We start from the raw sequence: 16,638 nt of genomic DNA on the forward strand, positions 1-16,638 counted from the left end.
CCTCTGCTTCTCCTTTTCCTTCTCCCTTTTTGCTGCTCTTTGGCCAATGAATGAAACCTCGGGGATCCTGGCAGAGGAAGTCCAGCGAGTGCAGGGCAGGGAGCACCTGTTTGACCTCTCAGGGGTTCCAGGGAAGGATTAATGCCGAATGAGGCTTTCTCTTACCTCGAGTGGGATTTGGTACTTAGGTCTGAATAAATATTCTGGCTGTATTGCTTCTGCCTCCTGGATTTACATCCTGATTCTGGGATTTTTAAAGGAGGCGAAGTCACTGACCACTGTGCTGATTTAATCTGCAGGCATGCATGCCTTTTGGCCTACACAGACAGTTCCCAGAGAACAGCCTGCAGATGATGGTGCAGTCAGGAGCCAAAGGTTCAACCGTGAACACGATGCAGGTATGTGCAGAGGCAGGTTGGCAGCTTTACAGGTGTCAGCAAAGGCGGGGGATAGCAGGAGGTGGTTTCGGTTTGTTCCCTATGAAACATGGCAAGTACTGAAAAAGAGAAAAGCGTGTAGAAATCACTATAGGAGCTAACCACTGTTAACATGCCAATGTTAAAGGCAGATGTAGTTATGAATATGCAGATGGGATATGTATAACATAGATACATATTATAAATTTACAAACTGTACTATTGCATATATTCACGTTATATAGATACGTTATGTACACTCATACAATTTTCACGTAATTTTGCATGATCTTTTCATCTTTTCTTTTTTTTTTTTTTTTTTTGAGATGGAGTCTTGCTCTGTCACCGGGCTGGAGTACAGTGGCACAATCTCGGCTCACTGCAACCTCCGCCTTCCAGGTTCCAGAGATTCTCCTGCCTCAGCCTCCCGAGTAGCTGGGACTACAGGCACGTGCCACCACGCCCAGCTAATGTTTGTATTTTTAGTAGAGCCGGGGTTTCATCATGTTGGCCAGGATGGTCTCAATCTCTTGACCTCGTGATCTTCTCGCCTCGACCTCCCAAAGTGCTGGGATTACAGGCATGAGCCACCGTGCCTGGCCGATCTTTTCTTAATATTAAATTATAAACATTGTCCTAGAGATTTCTTAACCTTATACCTTGATGACCTTGAGAGGGTCTAAAGGCCCACCCGGTTGTCTGTTGAGTGTGACAACAGAAAGGCTGAAAGCCGTTAGGAAATCCCGACTACATCGAAACCTAGGTATACCGCTCTCTCCAACACACCGAGAGTATTAACAGGCAGCTTTCTAAGCAAACAGCTCAGTAGCTTGAGTTCCCATTTTGTTGTTGTTGTTGTTGTGTTTTGTTTTGTTTTTAATTGAAAATAAGACAGAGTCTCCCTGTATTGCCCAGGGTGGTCTCAAACTTCTGGGCTCAAGGGATCCTCCTGCCTCAGCTCCGCAAAGTGCTAAGATTATAGATGTGAGCCACCACACCCGGCCCTGAGTTCCCTTTTGACTCTAGAATGTGAGGATCGCAGTAAATGGCTGTTTCCTGCAGGCCTCTCTTTCCCCCATCAGGACCCTCCAGTCCCTTACAGGTATAACATGAGATGCTTCTGAGACATGGCTCCTTTTATAGATAGCACCCATTTTCAACTGACCCCAAATGTGAAAATCCAGATCAGTCAACCAAAGGAAGGTATTTTTTTTTTTTTTTTTTTCTTAAAATGAAAGCTTCCTGGTTTGTTTAGAAATGTAGGTTAGCCTTCAAGAACTCAGTTTCCATGCAGCTTTTCTTCAAGGTCAGATTATACTTTCCCTGCTGGGACAAAGCACTGTTAAACACATGTGGATCTTCAGTTTCCTGTGGGTTTCCTGTCCTCCAGATCTCGTGCCTGCTGGGCCAGATTGAATTGGAAGGTCGGAGACCCCCACTGATGGCGTCTGGCAAGTCACTGCCCTGCTTTGAGCCTTATGAGTTCACCCCCAGGGCTGGTGGCTTTGTCACTGGCAGATTCCTCACCGGCATCAAACCTCCTGTATGTATTTTGGTTTTTCCATTTAGCTTTTTCCCTCGTTTCTAGGCTTAATTGTAGGTGAACTATGACTGCCCTACAGGGTAGGGCAGAAGACACTGGGGGCTATTGTAGCTGTCGAGGTCAAAACGTCCTAGGAGATCAGGGAAGGGAGTGGCCTGTCTGGTCAGGAAAGGCTGCTGGAGGTGTTGGCCTGAGCCCTTCGGGAAGCACGCTGTCCTCACTGTCACCTTTGGGACTTGGGTCCATTCTCTGCAGGAGTTTTTCTTCCACTGCATGGCAGGACGAGAGGGCCTGGTCGACACTGCTGTGAAAACCAGCCGCTCAGGCTATCTCCAAAGGTAAAATGTATCTGCCGTGCCCCTTGAGGTAGGGTGCCAGGGCCCTTCATCCCGTCGTCTTTCACATTATATCGACAGCTCGTTTAAGATTCCTTGGATGAAAAAACTTTTGGAAAGTTTCCATGAGTGGTCTGAGACAGGAAGCAGCAGACACTCTTCCCCTTCGCATGAGCTCAGAGGCTTATACAAAGGGCTGTGTGTTCTGAGGGTCTGCCATTCCCTGGGGGAAGCTGTGGCTGTGGGAGAAGGTCTTCGGCAGTGGCAAGCTTGTCTTGCTTCCTGGAAGGCTCAGCTGCCAAGACAGTAGTGACTAACGTTGAGCTCTGTCCCCACAGCTTGGGGTGGGGGGACAGTGACTCCTGGGAAGCCCCGTTAGGGTGGCAGGAGGGGAAACCTAGGCAGTGTCCGGAGAGGTAAGCAAAGGGGCTAGGACCAGGGCAGAGAGCAGGAGAAGTTGAGATAAAACTGAGGAGAAAGGCCGCCAGTGGAGGGATTCACATCAGCATGTGGTTCCCAATACGCCTTAGTGTCCTTGGCAATCCCTGGGCTGACCAAGTTTAAGAATGCTTGACAGCTCCCCTGCTTCGCCCGCCTTGTGGTTCTAAGGACACTGGTCTCTGGGGAGCTCTGCATTGTGGGAAGAGTGTAGGGTCAGGCAGTCATTTCAGCAGCTGGGGCTAGATGGAAGCCCAGGTCTAGGGGTGGCAGCCAAGCCTCTCAGTAACATGGCTGCAGCCTCCTCCGCTTAGAAAACCATCAGGAAATGCAGCCCCTGGCTGGGGACACTGGAGAAAGCCCAGATCCCGGGGCATTGGATCCAGCCTGTTCTGAAGTCTTGTTTGCCTGCAGAACAGCAGCCCCCCTTTCCCTCCCCTCCACTGCCCCCAACCCTCATCAGAGGCTGCCCTGGGAAGGTGATGGGCCGGCGGGGACTGAGCCAATGATGTCCTTACAGGTGCATCATCAAGCACCTGGAGGGACTGGTCGTGCAGTATGATCTCACGGTCCGTGACAGTGACGGCAGTGTGGTGCAGTTCCTGTATGGGGAGGATGGCCTGGACATCCCCAAGACACAATTCCTGCAGCCCAAGCAGTTCCCCTTCCTGGCCAGCAACTACGAGGTAGTGTGCTAGACCCCGGAGCCTGGGGGCTGAGCAGTGGGCCTCCCCCACTGAGGTTAGAGAACTGGAATGCACTGAGCTTTGCAACCCAGTCCAAGTGGCCATTGGAAAGTAGAGTGGGAAGGGTTTATAAGACACCGGTCAATGCCCTGAAACACTTGACAATTTCAAAGCCTGTGAACTTTCATCACCTGAGGTGGCTGGAGGGCACGAGCACCTCTGGAATCATACCTACTCTTTGGGGCCATTTGCCACATGCGGGGCCCTCAGCTAAAGCACACTATCAGTACTATCCGTTTTCCTCCTCACTGCAACCCAGGGAAGTAGGCATTACTCTGCCCATTTTGCAGCTGAGGCAACTGAGTATCAAAGCATAAGTAAACAATGGGTTAGTGGCAGAGCCAGCATTTGAACATGGGCCCATCAGACACAAACTCATGATTTTCATTGTATACCTTAATGCCTTTGTAGTGACCATCACTGTTGACTGGGCAGTTACCTCATTTGGCAGATAGGGAAACTGAAACCGATGTGACCTGTCCAAGGTCATCAAGCTGATGGTAGAATTGAGGGTTGTGCTCTGGTGCTGAGTCCTTTCCATCCTGGTTCCTATCCCCGAGGTTGGCCATCACTCTTCCCCTCTTCCTTTCTTCCCAGAAACTCCCTTGTGCTCCTGGAGGGGCTCTGAGTGTGCTGCTTTCTTTCCTGTGCCTCTCTCTGCTCCCAAGACCGTTGGTTCCCAAATCTGGTTTGCACAAAGTGAGGGCCCTGATTAACAATGGATGCTCAGCCTCTCTGAGAGTGGGTGCTCGGCCCCATCATGAGGGCTCCACACCAGCTACTTGGGTCCCCTGAATTTGTGCTCCATGGCCCTCTGTCACGCCCTCATCTCTTTGATCTCATGTGTGTGATTTGTTTGTTTGTTTGTTTGTTTAGGTGATAATGAAATCACAGCATCTCCATGAAGTTTTATCCAGAGCAGATCCCAAAAAAGCTCTCCGCCACTTCAGAGCTATCAAAAAATGGCAAAGCAAGCACCCCAACACCCTGCTGAGAAGAGGTGCCTTCTTGAGTTATTCCCAGAAAATTCAGGAAGCTGTGAAAGCCCTGAATCTTGAGAGTGAAAACCGCAATGGCCGCAGCCTCGGGACTCAGGAGGTGATGCAGGGAGGTGGTGTCCTTAATGTCCAGCACGTCCAGGCTTAGTCAGTGGGTGAGGGATGAGGGGCTGTTTTCCTAAGAGAAGGTAGAATCATGAACTCCAGCTTCGTTCACCGTCAGTCAGAACAGAATGGTTCTCAAATGGGAATGTAAGGTGGGGACTCTTAACAAGGGTATAGGCAGGGTTTGGGGGAACTAATTGGGGCCTGTGACTTTGGGTTCCCCACGATCCCAGGTATGAAGGAATGGGGAGCAGTCATGAGAAACGGAGAGGACAGCTATGTGCTAGGGCCACTGGATAGAGCCCTGGGTAGAGACCCACTAGAGGGGGGGTTGGGGATAAGTACCAGGATCCCCTTCCTCCTGGCTTTCCCTCTGCTGCTGGTGCCTCCCATCAGCCAAGCACACCTGGGAGCTGGAAGCAGGGGATCTCTTTGAAGCAGTCACTTTGGGACAGCCTTGAGGGCACAGAGTGTGTGAAAGAGCCTGGATCCAGAAATAAGCGTGGATCCAGCACAGTGACTGCATCCTAGCTGGCCTGAGACAGTCGTGGCTTTGCCTCTTACCCTAGCCTAATCATAACAATCTTCTGTTTCACTCTAAAAGAAGCCCAGTTTGCTCAGTAAATTACATGCTCGTCCTTCCTGGGCTTGAGTGGGCCAGGATGAAGAGCTGCTAGGCTTGTAGTCAAGCAGGGTACCCTAGGACAGGTTGAAGTCTCTCCCCGTTTTAAATGGGGAGATGGTTTCTCACTGCAGTCAGGTTTCTTTCTGTCTGCCTTTATTCTCATTGGAAGCCAATGCTTTTGATCCCTCTTATGCTACTGGGTATCCCTCTCACATAGCTGAGACCCATCCTTCTGTTCAGATGCTGAGGATGTGGTATGAGTTGGATGAGGAGAGCCGAAGGAAATACCAGAAGAAGGCGGCCACTTGTCCTGACCCAAGTCTGTCTGTCTGGCGTCCTGACATCTACTTTGCGTCAGTGTCAGAAACATTTGAAACAAAGGTTGATGACTACGGTCAAGAGTGGGCAGCTCAAACAGAGAAGAGTTATGAGAAATCAGAGCTTTCTCTCGACAGGTATTGACAGTGATTTGTTGCACAACATGTGCAGGAGAATCTGCCTCCTAGCCCCTGCGTCCTAGCCCCTGCCCTACCCACTCCGGAAGAGGGATGCCTCCTGGGTTTGAGACTCCAGCTAGAGGGAGGGCAGTAAGACAGCCAGGGGCACCGCACAAGCCCCGAGGGCCCAGGAGTGAACAAGTGCAGAGAGGCAGGAGTGGACACCCCCATCTGGGCCAAGATAGGGATAGTGGTCTGCTAGGACAGGCTTGCACAGACAGTGTCTGCTCTCTTGGATTTGGTGTGGTGGGTGGGGCTGACTGAGAGTCAGGGAATCTGGTTGCTATTCACCTGCTGCCAACCGTGTGACCCAGGGCAGGTCATTCATGCCCAGGGACACCAGGTCTTAACTTTTCATGAGGCCTTGGATCTGATTAATCCAGTGATCCTTTGAGCTTTGGGTTCCCATTTGAAGGCCTTAGCTTGGACTAGTACAGACAGACAGACACACACACACACACACACACACACACACACACACAGTGTAGCTCAGTGCTCCTAGTGGCTGTTCTTACAGGGTCAGGCTTCATAGGAAAAATGGTTCGTAAATTACAGAATTGTGCAGCATGAATACTTCTGATGTGGTCTGCAGCCATTTGCACTAACTAAAAATATAAACGCTCTCATCACCCCCATCCCCATAATGGCTTAGTGAACCTCTTTCTAATTTTTATAGCAGGAGGTTTAAGCTGTCTCCAAATTGTCGTAATTGAGAAGAAAGAATGGATAAAGGAAAAAGTGAATAATGAACCCAGAAATTCTCCTGCTTAGGGGGCTTGTGGTAACAGGCCCAGAGTGGACATGTGACATTCTAGGGGCAAATATGAAGAGTCCAAGCATGAATGTCGAGAGCTTCAGCCACCCAGCTGAGATCTGTGCTGTGTAATTTCAGGACATCTCAGGGTCACTGGTGGGAATTTGAAGATTAGAGGGATCTTTTGCCTAGGAAAAACGAGTCCAGAAAGAGGTAGAGGTTTCAGGTTTCTGGTTTCGGGCAGCATTGACAGTCTGTGGTGTCTGTTCCTGACCCCTGCCACTACCCCCCCTCCTGACCCCCCACCACCGTCTCTAGGTTGAGGACCTTGCTGCAACTGAAGTGGCAGCGCTCACTGTGCGAGCCGGGCGAGGCCGTGGGCCTGCTGGCTGCCCAGAGCATCGGAGAGCCCTCCACCCAGATGACCCTCAACACCTTCCACTTTGCAGGCAGAGGCGAGATGAACGTCACCCTGGGCATTCCAAGGTGTGGGGCACAAGGGAGCACGGGGTGGGGTCTGTGCTAGCCTCTCTTGGAGAAGGAGCCATTTAATGAGAGGGAGTGAGTGAGTGTGTGTGCGTGTGTGTGTGTGAGAGAGGGACAGGGTCTCATTAAAGTGGGGATCAGGGTTAGAATTTCCAGAGCCCAGCTGGATTCTTTGGTGCCCAGGCCTGGTAGGATCTCCATTTATCCCTCTGCCAACTCCTGCATCCAAGTTCCTGGGGATGCCCGTGAGACTGCACACTGCTGGGGGAAGGACTCAGGAACGTACATTGTTGACAAGCCCCACACAAGGTGCCTGGTTGCCCAACTCCAGGGGAACCATTCACATAGAACGTGCCCCCATGTGGCCCTGGGCCCTGGCCCTTCAGGTAAATATATGCGCTGGACAAGGGGAACGAGTGTGGGGTCAGACCCATCTGCATTCAGTCCCTGGTCCTGCGTTTTTCTAGCAGAAAGACTCTGGACAGGTACCTCACTTTCCAAACCTCAGGGGGTCCTTCTGTGGAAGGCCAGAGGCTGGGACCCCCTATACATCTGGGCAGTGAGGGCTGGCTGAGCTCAGCAGGAGCACGGTGGGTGCTAGTTGCCTTCCCTGCATGGCTTGTTCATTCAGTAAGCGTCAGCAGGCACCTGCTGTTTGCAAGGCACAGGTGATAGGAAACAAGAATCAGACAAAGCCCTGAGCACAAGGAGTGGGCACTCCAGGGAGGAAACTGACAGGGGAGTCACTTACTGTCGCGCACGGGACCAGAGCTGGGATTCTGTGATCTAGCATATTATCCCTGTGAGATCCCCAGGCCTCTCTCAGATCCCAGAACTCCGACATCATTAGGAGAAGCTGCACCCAAACAGAAGGTCTGGTTGCCACTCATGATTGGATGTGCCCTTATTCTGTGACAGGTTGCGGGAGATTCTCATGGTGGCCAGTGCCAACATCAAGACGCCCATGATGAGCGTGCCTGTGCTCAACACCAAGAAAGCCCTGAAGAAAGTGAAAAGCCTCAAGAAGCAACTCACCAGGGTGTGCTTAGGAGAGGTAACGTCTCTCCTTCCCGGGTTGCAGACGTGGTGAAGGCATGTTCCTATATCCTCCCCATGTGTGAAGAACAGGCTTTGCTTACTGCTCTGACCCTAGGCTCAGATTCCCACCAATGAGAGATAAGCTGTCTCTGCCAGGTGATGAGCAGAGATGGATCAGGAAGCTTTTAAGAGAGTCGTTAGTTCCACAGCGTCCTCCTGTGCCTGAAAAATAAACCATTTCCTGAGTTTGCCTACCACCTCTTCTGAGGCCACTCCTAGGAGGTTCAGGCCACTCTCTGGAGGTGACTGCAGGCTGTGGGCCCCCCAGCAGATCCACACCAGTATAGCTCACCAGAGTTTCTTTGGGGTTTGGCCTGTGATCTCAGCTGCTGTCTCTGTAAGCCTTTGGGCCTCGTAACCCACTCACATTGCACAGTCACCTAGGACCTGAACAAGTCAAGTTCTCTCTGTCCGTCTGGTTCCAGGTGTTGCAGAAAATTGACGTCCAGGAGTCCTTCTGTATGGAAGAACAACAGAACAAATTCCGGGTGTACCAGCTGCGGTTTCAGTTCCTGCCACATGCATATTACCAGCAGGAGAAGTGCCTGAGACCCGAGGACATCCTGCGCTTCATGGAAACAAGGTCAGGGCTCAGGCTGTGATTGTCATTGACCTTGACCCAGAGAATGCGCTTGAACTGGGGCAGGAAGCACCTAGCCACAAGGCTCCTAGAGATTGAGTGCCTTTGCCCAAATGAGCCCTTCAAGGGAAGTGTTTAGGAAACAGAGGGCCTTGCAGCCTGATCTGGAAACCTGACCCCCAATCTGCCTTGTGGGTGTGACTTTATTAGCCACGTGTCACTCCCTGAGCCCATTTCTTCTCTTGGGTTGACGTCAGGATTCTTATCTTCCGGGGCTTGCAGGCATTAAGACATGGAAATGTGGGTGTGGTAAAGAGAAGGGAGCACCATCAAAGCAGTGCTTGTGTGGTGTCAGAGCAGCACATGCTGTTAATGTTTGCTAGGATGTTACTCCAGGCAGTATAATGTGGTTCCTGATGCATTCAGATTCTGTGAATAATGAACAATGTGCGGGTGGCTTGCTGCTGTTAGATCTCCATTCTATAACCAGGATTGCCTCCAGAGAAATTCGAGTTCCTGTCCCGAGTTCCTGTCCAGTAGGGAAAGGAACTTTTGTCTCAAGTTCAAGTTACTGTTAGATATTTGAAAAGCAGAGGCCACAATGCTGAGTTCCAGGGAGCAGGAGGATGGGCTTTTTGGGGACTGGGGCAAGCCTGGAGGGGCCCACGAAGCACTTTTGACTCACCCTAGACGGTGAAGTGTGAATACAAACAGGCTGCATAGTCCAGCAGGTGACAGGCCAGTGAAGCAGGCTTGGAGGCCCCCAGCAGACTGAAGAGTGTGGAACCTGTGTCAAGGGGCACCTGTTACCATGCAGGAATGGAGGCCGGGGGGGCCACATCTTGATTTAAAAAGAAAACAAGCTTCCCACCCCCTACTTTTTTTTTCTTTCTTGGGTCACTTGTTTACTTGTCTTTGCTTTTATATAATTGAGGTCTCCTGACTTTTAAACATCAGCAACTAATTCATGTGTTTTTAAAAGCCCAGTAAGGCCCAGATGGATCTCATCTGTTGCAGGATCTGTCCACAGGCCACTGACCACTGCCTCTAATCTAGACCAGTTCTTGGGTCTTCTGGGAGCTGCTGAGATAGAGAAGCAATGACAGAGCAGAAGCAGAAAGCTCCCTGCACTCATCCATCCCACAAACACATACTGAGCCATGCCCATTCGTCACTGAGTCATAGGGGCAGGCGTGGGCAACACAGTACGACTTTTCTGCCCTCAGCCCTCTGCCCTCTCACTTTATGGGGCCTGGCCTCGAGCCAACCCTCTGTGCAGGTGGCATTTGGGATGGTGGGTCTTGGGGTGGAGGAGCTTGGATGTGAACTCAGTCCTTTGGATGGGGGTCACTGGCCAGGTGCTTCCTGCCCCAGTTCATGAGCCCTGGGTGAAGTTGTTGTTGGCTGGGCCTCAGGAGCACCTGCGTTGGTGCCGGCCTGGGCTGAGAACATTCCTTCTGTCGAGTGGGCCTCCATGCTATCTGGGCACTGGGCAGAGTGGCAGGGGAGTGCTGTGTACGCCTGCTGGCTCCTTAATTAACAGCGAGGAATGTAACTACCAAGTGCAGGGGGCGTTTGTTCTGGCCTGGCAGTGGTTTTCTGGGAAATGGGAATTCGGATTTCATGGCCTCTTGAGAATAACTAAGGGTGGGCGGAGTTAGATGTTCTGCCCCAGTTCTGCTCACAGGAGGCCCAGGCCTGCCCATCAGATAGGTCGGCTCGAGGCCGTCGCCAGCCCATGCTGGGGTTCTTTTTACTTATATTACCTCATGGAACTGAAAATAGGAAATCACTTTTTAAGACTTCTTCCTGATGAGGGACAGCCCTGGCTCGTTCCCAGCCGTGAAGTACTTTTTCAACTCCTCCCTGTGTTTTGCTTGTGCACTTGAAAAGCCATGACAAATAAAGCCATGCGCAGTAGCTTTTGGTGGAGGTGGCCTCAAGGACTCAGCAGAATGGGGCTGAGGGGTTAGGCAGAGCTAAAAGATGAGGCAGTAGATGAGCAGGGTGCGGTCTGGACTCCCTTTGTCAGGCCCCAGGCAGCAGAGCAGCTGCGTTCAGGCCTCTGGCCGCCCACAGGAAATGGGAGGAAGTGTGAGTGCACTTTAAAAAGAGCAGCCAACCCCCAAGAAGCTTTTTCTCCTTCCTTTCTCCCTTGCCTCCCCCTTCCTTCCTCTCTGCCACCCTCCTTTTCTTTTTCTTTGCTCCCACCCTCCGTTCTCCCAGCTGTGGGGTCATGAGACCCTTGACAGAGCCTGGAGAAAAAAAGCACGAGACAGATGGTTCCCTAGTAGAGCTATACAAGCGTAGAAGGCCCCCCAGATCTATGCACCGGCACCCGTCACATTGGCTGTTCGTGTAAATTGTCTGGCAGGTGGCCAGGGAGGTGAAGTGGAAAGGGCACTGAGCTAGGAGTTAGGGGCTGTAAGTTTTGGCCTCCGGTCCCCAGCCATGAAAAGACCCAGCTGACAGTCTGTAATTGTAGCTTCTGTGAATCTGACTTTCCAAAACAGCAGGTGGTGGAGCTGTTGCCAGGAGCATTCAGAAACCACCAGGGGTCATGTGCTCTGTTCGTAATTATTTACCTGGGATGGGAGGCTTCTCTGCCCCTGCCCCTCCTGTTCCCTTTCGGTTGCTACGTTCTGATGAACTGCACAACCTTGAGAAGGCAGTCACTGTGGGCCATTAGTTCCCCTGCTCTTGGCAAAACCACAGAAGGGCAAATTGCACCTCCAGGAAAACTGGCACACTGGTCGCATGCCTACCACTTACTCACCAGGTGTTCATTCTGCCTCCTCACCTGCTTCCCTCCTACGTTCTCCACAAGTCCTGGTCACCAAGAGGCAGGGAAGGCAGAAAGCATCCCCAACTGGGGAAACCAGGGAGGGCTTCTTGGAGGAGTTACAGCTGCTGAGGCCCGGCCTTGAAGGATGAGTACAGCTTCAGTAGGTAGATATTGGCCAGGGAAGTTACTGGCAGAGTGAGCCGCTCAAGCAAAAGCCCAGAGGGTGCACGGGGTGGAGGGAGCAGATGGGCAGTTAGAGTTGAGGCCGGATGTGAAATGCTGGGGGCGAAAGCATTAGAGCCGTGACTTTGCCACAAGTTGAGACAGGCTGGGACGCCCAGCTGAGGGAAGCAGCCCTGTGTGTGGCAGCAGCTGAGCCCCGCACCCCCACTCCGCCTCATTCCATCTCCTCTGCTCTGCACAGTAGCCTCGGGCGTGGAGTGAGAGTGATCCCATGTTGCAGATGAGATCAAGGCCCTCCTCTCCAGTCTATGGCAGGATCAGGACTTTAACCTGAACCTGTCCTTACAGAAACATCTCTCCTGCCCCCTCTTTCCAATGGGATTGTATCTTTCTAAAGTCAAGCCCGGCCTCCTCTCATCTGGCCATCCTGTTCCTGTCCCCAGTGCCTGGTAAACAAGCTCTTCTCTGGATTAATGGATGAGGGGGCTTTGTTTCTGCCAAGGGCAAACCACGTATACCTTTAAAAAGTTAAAAAATAATATTGGGGTCCGGGTGCAGTGGCTTATGCTTGTAATTCCAGCACTTTGGGAGGCCAAGGCAGGTGGATCACCTGAGGTCAGGAGTTCACAATCAGCCTGGCCAACGTGGTGAAACCCCGTCTCTACTAAAAATAGAAAAATTAGTCGGGCATGGTGGTGCGTGCCTGTAATCCCAGCTACTCAGAAGGCTGAGGCATGAGAATCATTTGAATCCGGGAGGCGGAGGTTGCGTGAGCCGAGGTCACACCACTGCACTGCAGCCCGGGGGATTAGAGAGAGACTCCATCTCGGGGTGGAGATGGGGGGGGAAGAAAAACATAATAATAATATTAGGGAAGATGAGGGGCATTCTTTTGTTTTTAATGAGCAAAATAGTATACATTTGACCTGCCTACTTTTTCAAATGAAGACTCTAAGCTCCTTGAGGGCCTGGAGTCTGTCTTTTCGTCCTTGCTTTGCCACCAGGGCTGGCACATGCTGGGCGCAGTATAGGCGCTCAGAGAAAATGGGATGGCTGGCTGGATGTGTGAGGGACCCGATTCTCACAGTCACAAGCAGCCCTTTTTGGTGTGCTATTCTGGCCTGTTGGAAAAGACAGGCAAGGGGTTACATGAGGAAACAAGTGGTATGGAGGGGACAGGGTGGATCCTAAGAGGACCTAAAAATAGATGGCTCTGGAGGAAGTGGCAGGGGGCCAGGTTCTGAGCTTCAGCTTGGTTCTTTTAAATTGGTGTGGTCCTGACTTGTTGACACGATTCATTGCCACAAGCTAAGTTATCCCTGCCCTTCGAAATTTTGATGAGCCCTTCCGAAGTCCTTGTTCTTTCATCACATTGCTGGGGCTCCCACACCAAGGAGATGGGAGTTCTCTGGCCAGAGCAACACCACCTTCTGGAGATGCTGCAGGTGGTGGGCAGGGGAAGGTCCTAGTCCTGGGTGGGGTTCCCCTCTCCTACAGTAGACTCTGCCTTCCTTGTTAGAGGGCGACCACAGCGACACCTGCAACTGTCCTTCACCAAGCACCCACTCTGCCAGGTGCTGTGAGAGGAATCAGACATAGGGTTGTTTCTCATCGTTAGCAAACAAGATTGCAGAATACATAGTAATTCCCATATTTTCTAGACAATGGGGCTTAAAGCTGAGGAAGCTGCCTGTCCTACTCATACCCCGGGAGTGGCAGTGCACCTATTGAGACCAGGCCTGTTGGGCTGTGGAACCGGTGTTCCTGACACTCCAGAGACGGTTCCAAAACGGCGGGTAGGGAAACGTGAGCGGCTAGGAGAGGCTGGGCCTCCATCTCATGCACTAATCCCCTGTGGGAATCCCTCGGCGTCCTATCCCCGAAATGAGAGCAGGGCTGGACATGCTGGTACTGCACAGGGCTTTGTGGCTTTCTTCTTGTTTTAGATTCTTTAAACTTCTGATGGAATCCATCAAAAAGAAGAATAATAAAGCATCAGCCTTCAGGAGCGTAAATACTCGAAGAGCTACTCAGCGGGATCTGGACAACGCTGGGGAGTCGAGGAGGAGTCGGGTGAGTGAGTCCCCGAGGGTCGCTAGGGTCGCACAGGGAGCGCCCCCAGACTTGGCAGGCTCTGTGCCTATTCTGTGTGCTCCTCCAGCCCCGTCCTGGTGCTGGCCCATCTCCTGCCTATCTCAGCTTTTACCTGCTGTTCTGCGAGCCCAGAAGCAGCATTCACTTCTTGGCCTGATGGGCCAGGCAGGCGAGGCTGCCAGGCAGCATGGTGTAGCCAGCCCCGGGGCAGGCCTCCGCATCATAGCTCTGCTCTCCGAGACCCCGCCGTAAGTGGTCTTCATCCTGAGGAGGGGCTCGAGGTCATGGCGTGTGCTGAGGCTGTGAAAGTTCTTTTTCCGGTTTCCTTTAGCTCTGCCTTCGACTTGCCCAGGCAAGATGAACTGTGGCCCACCAGTGCACTGGCAGGGACCAGAGAGGTATCTGGAAGCAGAGAAGTTGGGCTGCAGTGACAAAAAGGGGAAGAAGAGGGAAAAACCAATGGGAGCAAAATAGTCCAGGAATGGATAATCAGACATCTGCCAGGAGACCCAGGAGCAGGCCAGACCTGAGGGTGGTGTGGGAGCAGGTCCCTGGGTGCCATCTGAGCCAGCAGTGAGCCTGCTCGGGTTGGGGGTGATGTGGACTGGGACTGCCCCCAACCAGCTCTGTGGTCTCAGTTGTGTCACCCTTCTCTGGGTCTGTCTCCTCACCCCTAAAATGAGGGGCTGGCCTACACCAGGGAAAATGCTAGGTCTCTCCTGCTCCGTGAGATCACCTGCTAGCTCACTCAAGCACAAGCGGGCATGGACTATCTTTAGAATGCTGCCTGGTCTTGATTCTTAATTCACCCACAAGGAGAGTATAAAAAACTAGGAGCCAAGTTCAGGATGAGAAAGGAAGAGATACTCAGAATTCCACAAGATAACCCTTCCTCCTCATCCCCACCTGCAACTGGGTTTGATCAAAAATATTTGGGACAATATTTGACACCATCTTCTTCTAAGAAAGCAAGTCCTGGCACTTTTTTTTTAATTTTTAGGAATGAAACTTTGCAAGTAAGTGGTGCATGTAAAGATGAGGACTGAAGGGAAGGAGGCCTGGGATCCGGGGCTGGACAGAGTTAGATGCCAGTGGACGGGTTGGGTTGGGTGGCAGTGGATGGAGAGTGGTGGCTGGATGGGGGAAGGGGTTAGAAGGGTGGGGCATGGATGGTTGGATGGGTTGGTGGGTGGATGGATGGATTCACTGAGCACTAGATATTGGAGTTAATCGTTTTCCTCCTTGCCCACAAACCACAGGGAGAGCAGGAGGGTGATGAGGAAGAGGAGGGGCACATTGTGGATGCTGAAGCTGAGGAGGGGGACGCCGATGCCTCTGATGCCAAACGCAAGGAGAAGCAGGAGGAGGAGGTGAGAGACCGTGTGTGGGGTGAAGGGGCTGTGGTCCCAGCCCCCTTCCCTGTTAACCTGGAGGGATTATCTCCTGGCACCCAGGCCACACCTCTGTGTCATGAACCCACAAGGAACCCTGAAGCAGCACCTGCCTGCCCAGCATACCTCTCTCTTGAGAAGATGGGGTTCATAGGGCGGGAATTTGGCACGGGTCCACTCTTGGGCTGCCTTTTAGATCTGGCCATCCCTGGACTTGAATCAGACTCAAGGACCTAGACAGGCTTCTGGCAAGAAAAAGTCAGGCTGCCTCTGGTTTTTACAATGAAAACATACCTCTCTCTCCTCCCGCAAACCAGTCCCCTGCTGTCATAGTGGCCGAGGGAACTTACTGGTGAGTGGGTGCACCAGCGAGGGCCGAGTGAGGGTGAGCTCCACCTCTGTGGGGGGCTCAGTGGGACAGACAGGTGGCATTCTGAAGGAAAAAGGAAGAAGAAAGACTAACCAGGCCGGAGCAGAGGAGTTGGGAGTGTGGAGCAGGTTGGGCCTGGGTAGCCCAGGCCAGCCAAGGCTTTGCGGGGGTCTTTGTTCCACAGGCAGAGTCCAGGTAGATGGTGGGGCCCCAAGTGACACAGCCTGTGCTCCCTTTTCTGCCAGGTGGATTATGAGAGTGAGGAAGAGGAGGAGAGGGAGGGCGAGGAGAACGACGATGAAGACATGCAGGAGGAACGAAATCCCCACAGGGAAGGTGCTCGAAAGACCCGAGAGCAAGATGAAGAGGTGGGCTCAGGCGCTGAGGAGGACCCGTCCCTTCCCTCCCTCCTGACGCAGCCCCGGAAACCCACCCACAGCCAGGAGCCCCAGGGGCCCGAGGCCATGGAGCGCCGGGTCCAGGCTGTGCGTGAGATCCACTCGTTCATAGATGACTACCAGTATGACACGGAGGAGAGCCTGTGGTGCCAGGTCAGTGTGGCCGTGCAGGCCAGGGCTTGGGTGGTCGGTCCAGCTGGCCAAGTGCCTCTGTGGAAGGGGGCTGCTGAGCTCCCCTGCACAGCTGGGCAGGGGGCAGCCAACACTCCCCATGGTCTCCCGCTCGGAGCACACCCAGGCCTCCTGTTTGGGGCCTGTGAGAGTCATTTGTTCTTTGTAATCCCAGATCCCTTTAGGAATCTGGTGATAGCTATAAACCCTCTGCCCCAAAAAAGGGCCCACACATGTCATTTTCAAACCCCTAGTAAGCCAGTTCTCCCTGATCTTTCAAGACACATAGGACTGATTTACCAGGCCCTTTAGGTACTTTCAAATACACCACCTCCTTTAATCTTCAGTACAACACATATGTTAACATGGACCACATGTGTTGTAGAGACACTGTTCGTGCCCTCAGGCAGGGACACTTCAGTTCCCCACATGCACAGCCCATGTCACCATCTTTTTAGGGCTTTCATGGTTCCCTTAAAACCCGGATGGTCTGGATGCCTAGACATGTGCACACGCTTACGCTTTGTCTTTCCTTTGATCCAGTTCAGTGGTTCCCAAGTGATGGGGTAATAACAAGAACCACTGATGGGATTTGCACACATGAAACAACGTGTACTGTGCTCTG

The 16,638-nt window shown here is 52.3% G+C and overlaps 1 protein-coding gene and 1 long non-coding RNA gene across 7 annotated transcripts in view; one reads left to right on the forward strand and one right to left on the reverse strand.

Annotated features, from left to right (window-relative positions):
* LOC129461615 (DNA-directed RNA polymerase I subunit RPA1) overlaps positions 1 to 16,638 on the forward strand; it is an 84,576-nt gene that overhangs the window by 57,607 nt on the left and 10,331 nt on the right. For 4 of the 6 annotated variants that reach the window (XM_055240791.2, XM_055240793.2, XM_055240795.2 and 1 more), the window contains 12 exons: positions 300 to 398; positions 1,807 to 1,959; positions 2,215 to 2,297; positions 3,253 to 3,418; positions 4,355 to 4,576; positions 5,447 to 5,661; positions 6,776 to 6,943; positions 7,862 to 7,997; positions 8,467 to 8,624; positions 13,536 to 13,662; positions 14,943 to 15,053; positions 15,690 to 15,995. In XM_055240791.2, the coding sequence (XP_055096766.1) occupies positions 300 to 398; positions 1,807 to 1,959; positions 2,215 to 2,297; positions 3,253 to 3,418; positions 4,355 to 4,576; positions 5,447 to 5,661; positions 6,776 to 6,943; positions 7,862 to 7,997; positions 8,467 to 8,624; positions 13,536 to 13,662; positions 14,943 to 15,053; positions 15,690 to 15,995 (1,944 nt within the window). The remainder of the gene's footprint in view (positions 1 to 299; positions 399 to 1,806; positions 1,960 to 2,214; positions 2,298 to 3,252; positions 3,419 to 4,354; positions 4,577 to 5,446; positions 5,662 to 6,775; positions 6,944 to 7,861; positions 7,998 to 8,466; positions 8,625 to 13,535; positions 13,663 to 14,942; positions 15,054 to 15,689; positions 15,996 to 16,638) is intronic. The other 2 variants (XM_063617609.1, XM_055240792.2) reach the window with 2 other exon arrangements.
* Positions 357 to 10,127, reverse strand: LOC129461617 (uncharacterized). The gene is made up of 4 exons (XR_010115625.1): positions 9,864 to 10,127; positions 9,307 to 9,408; positions 8,334 to 8,498; positions 357 to 496 (listed from the first exon to the last, which is right to left on the reverse strand). It is a non-coding gene; the product is annotated as an uncharacterized lncRNA (long non-coding RNA).

The sequence above is a fragment of the Symphalangus syndactylus genome, chromosome 14, assembly GCF_028878055.3.
Source record: "Symphalangus syndactylus isolate Jambi chromosome 14, NHGRI_mSymSyn1-v2.1_pri, whole genome shotgun sequence".
In the NCBI taxonomy this organism is placed as follows: domain Eukaryota; kingdom Metazoa; phylum Chordata; class Mammalia; order Primates; family Hylobatidae; genus Symphalangus; species Symphalangus syndactylus.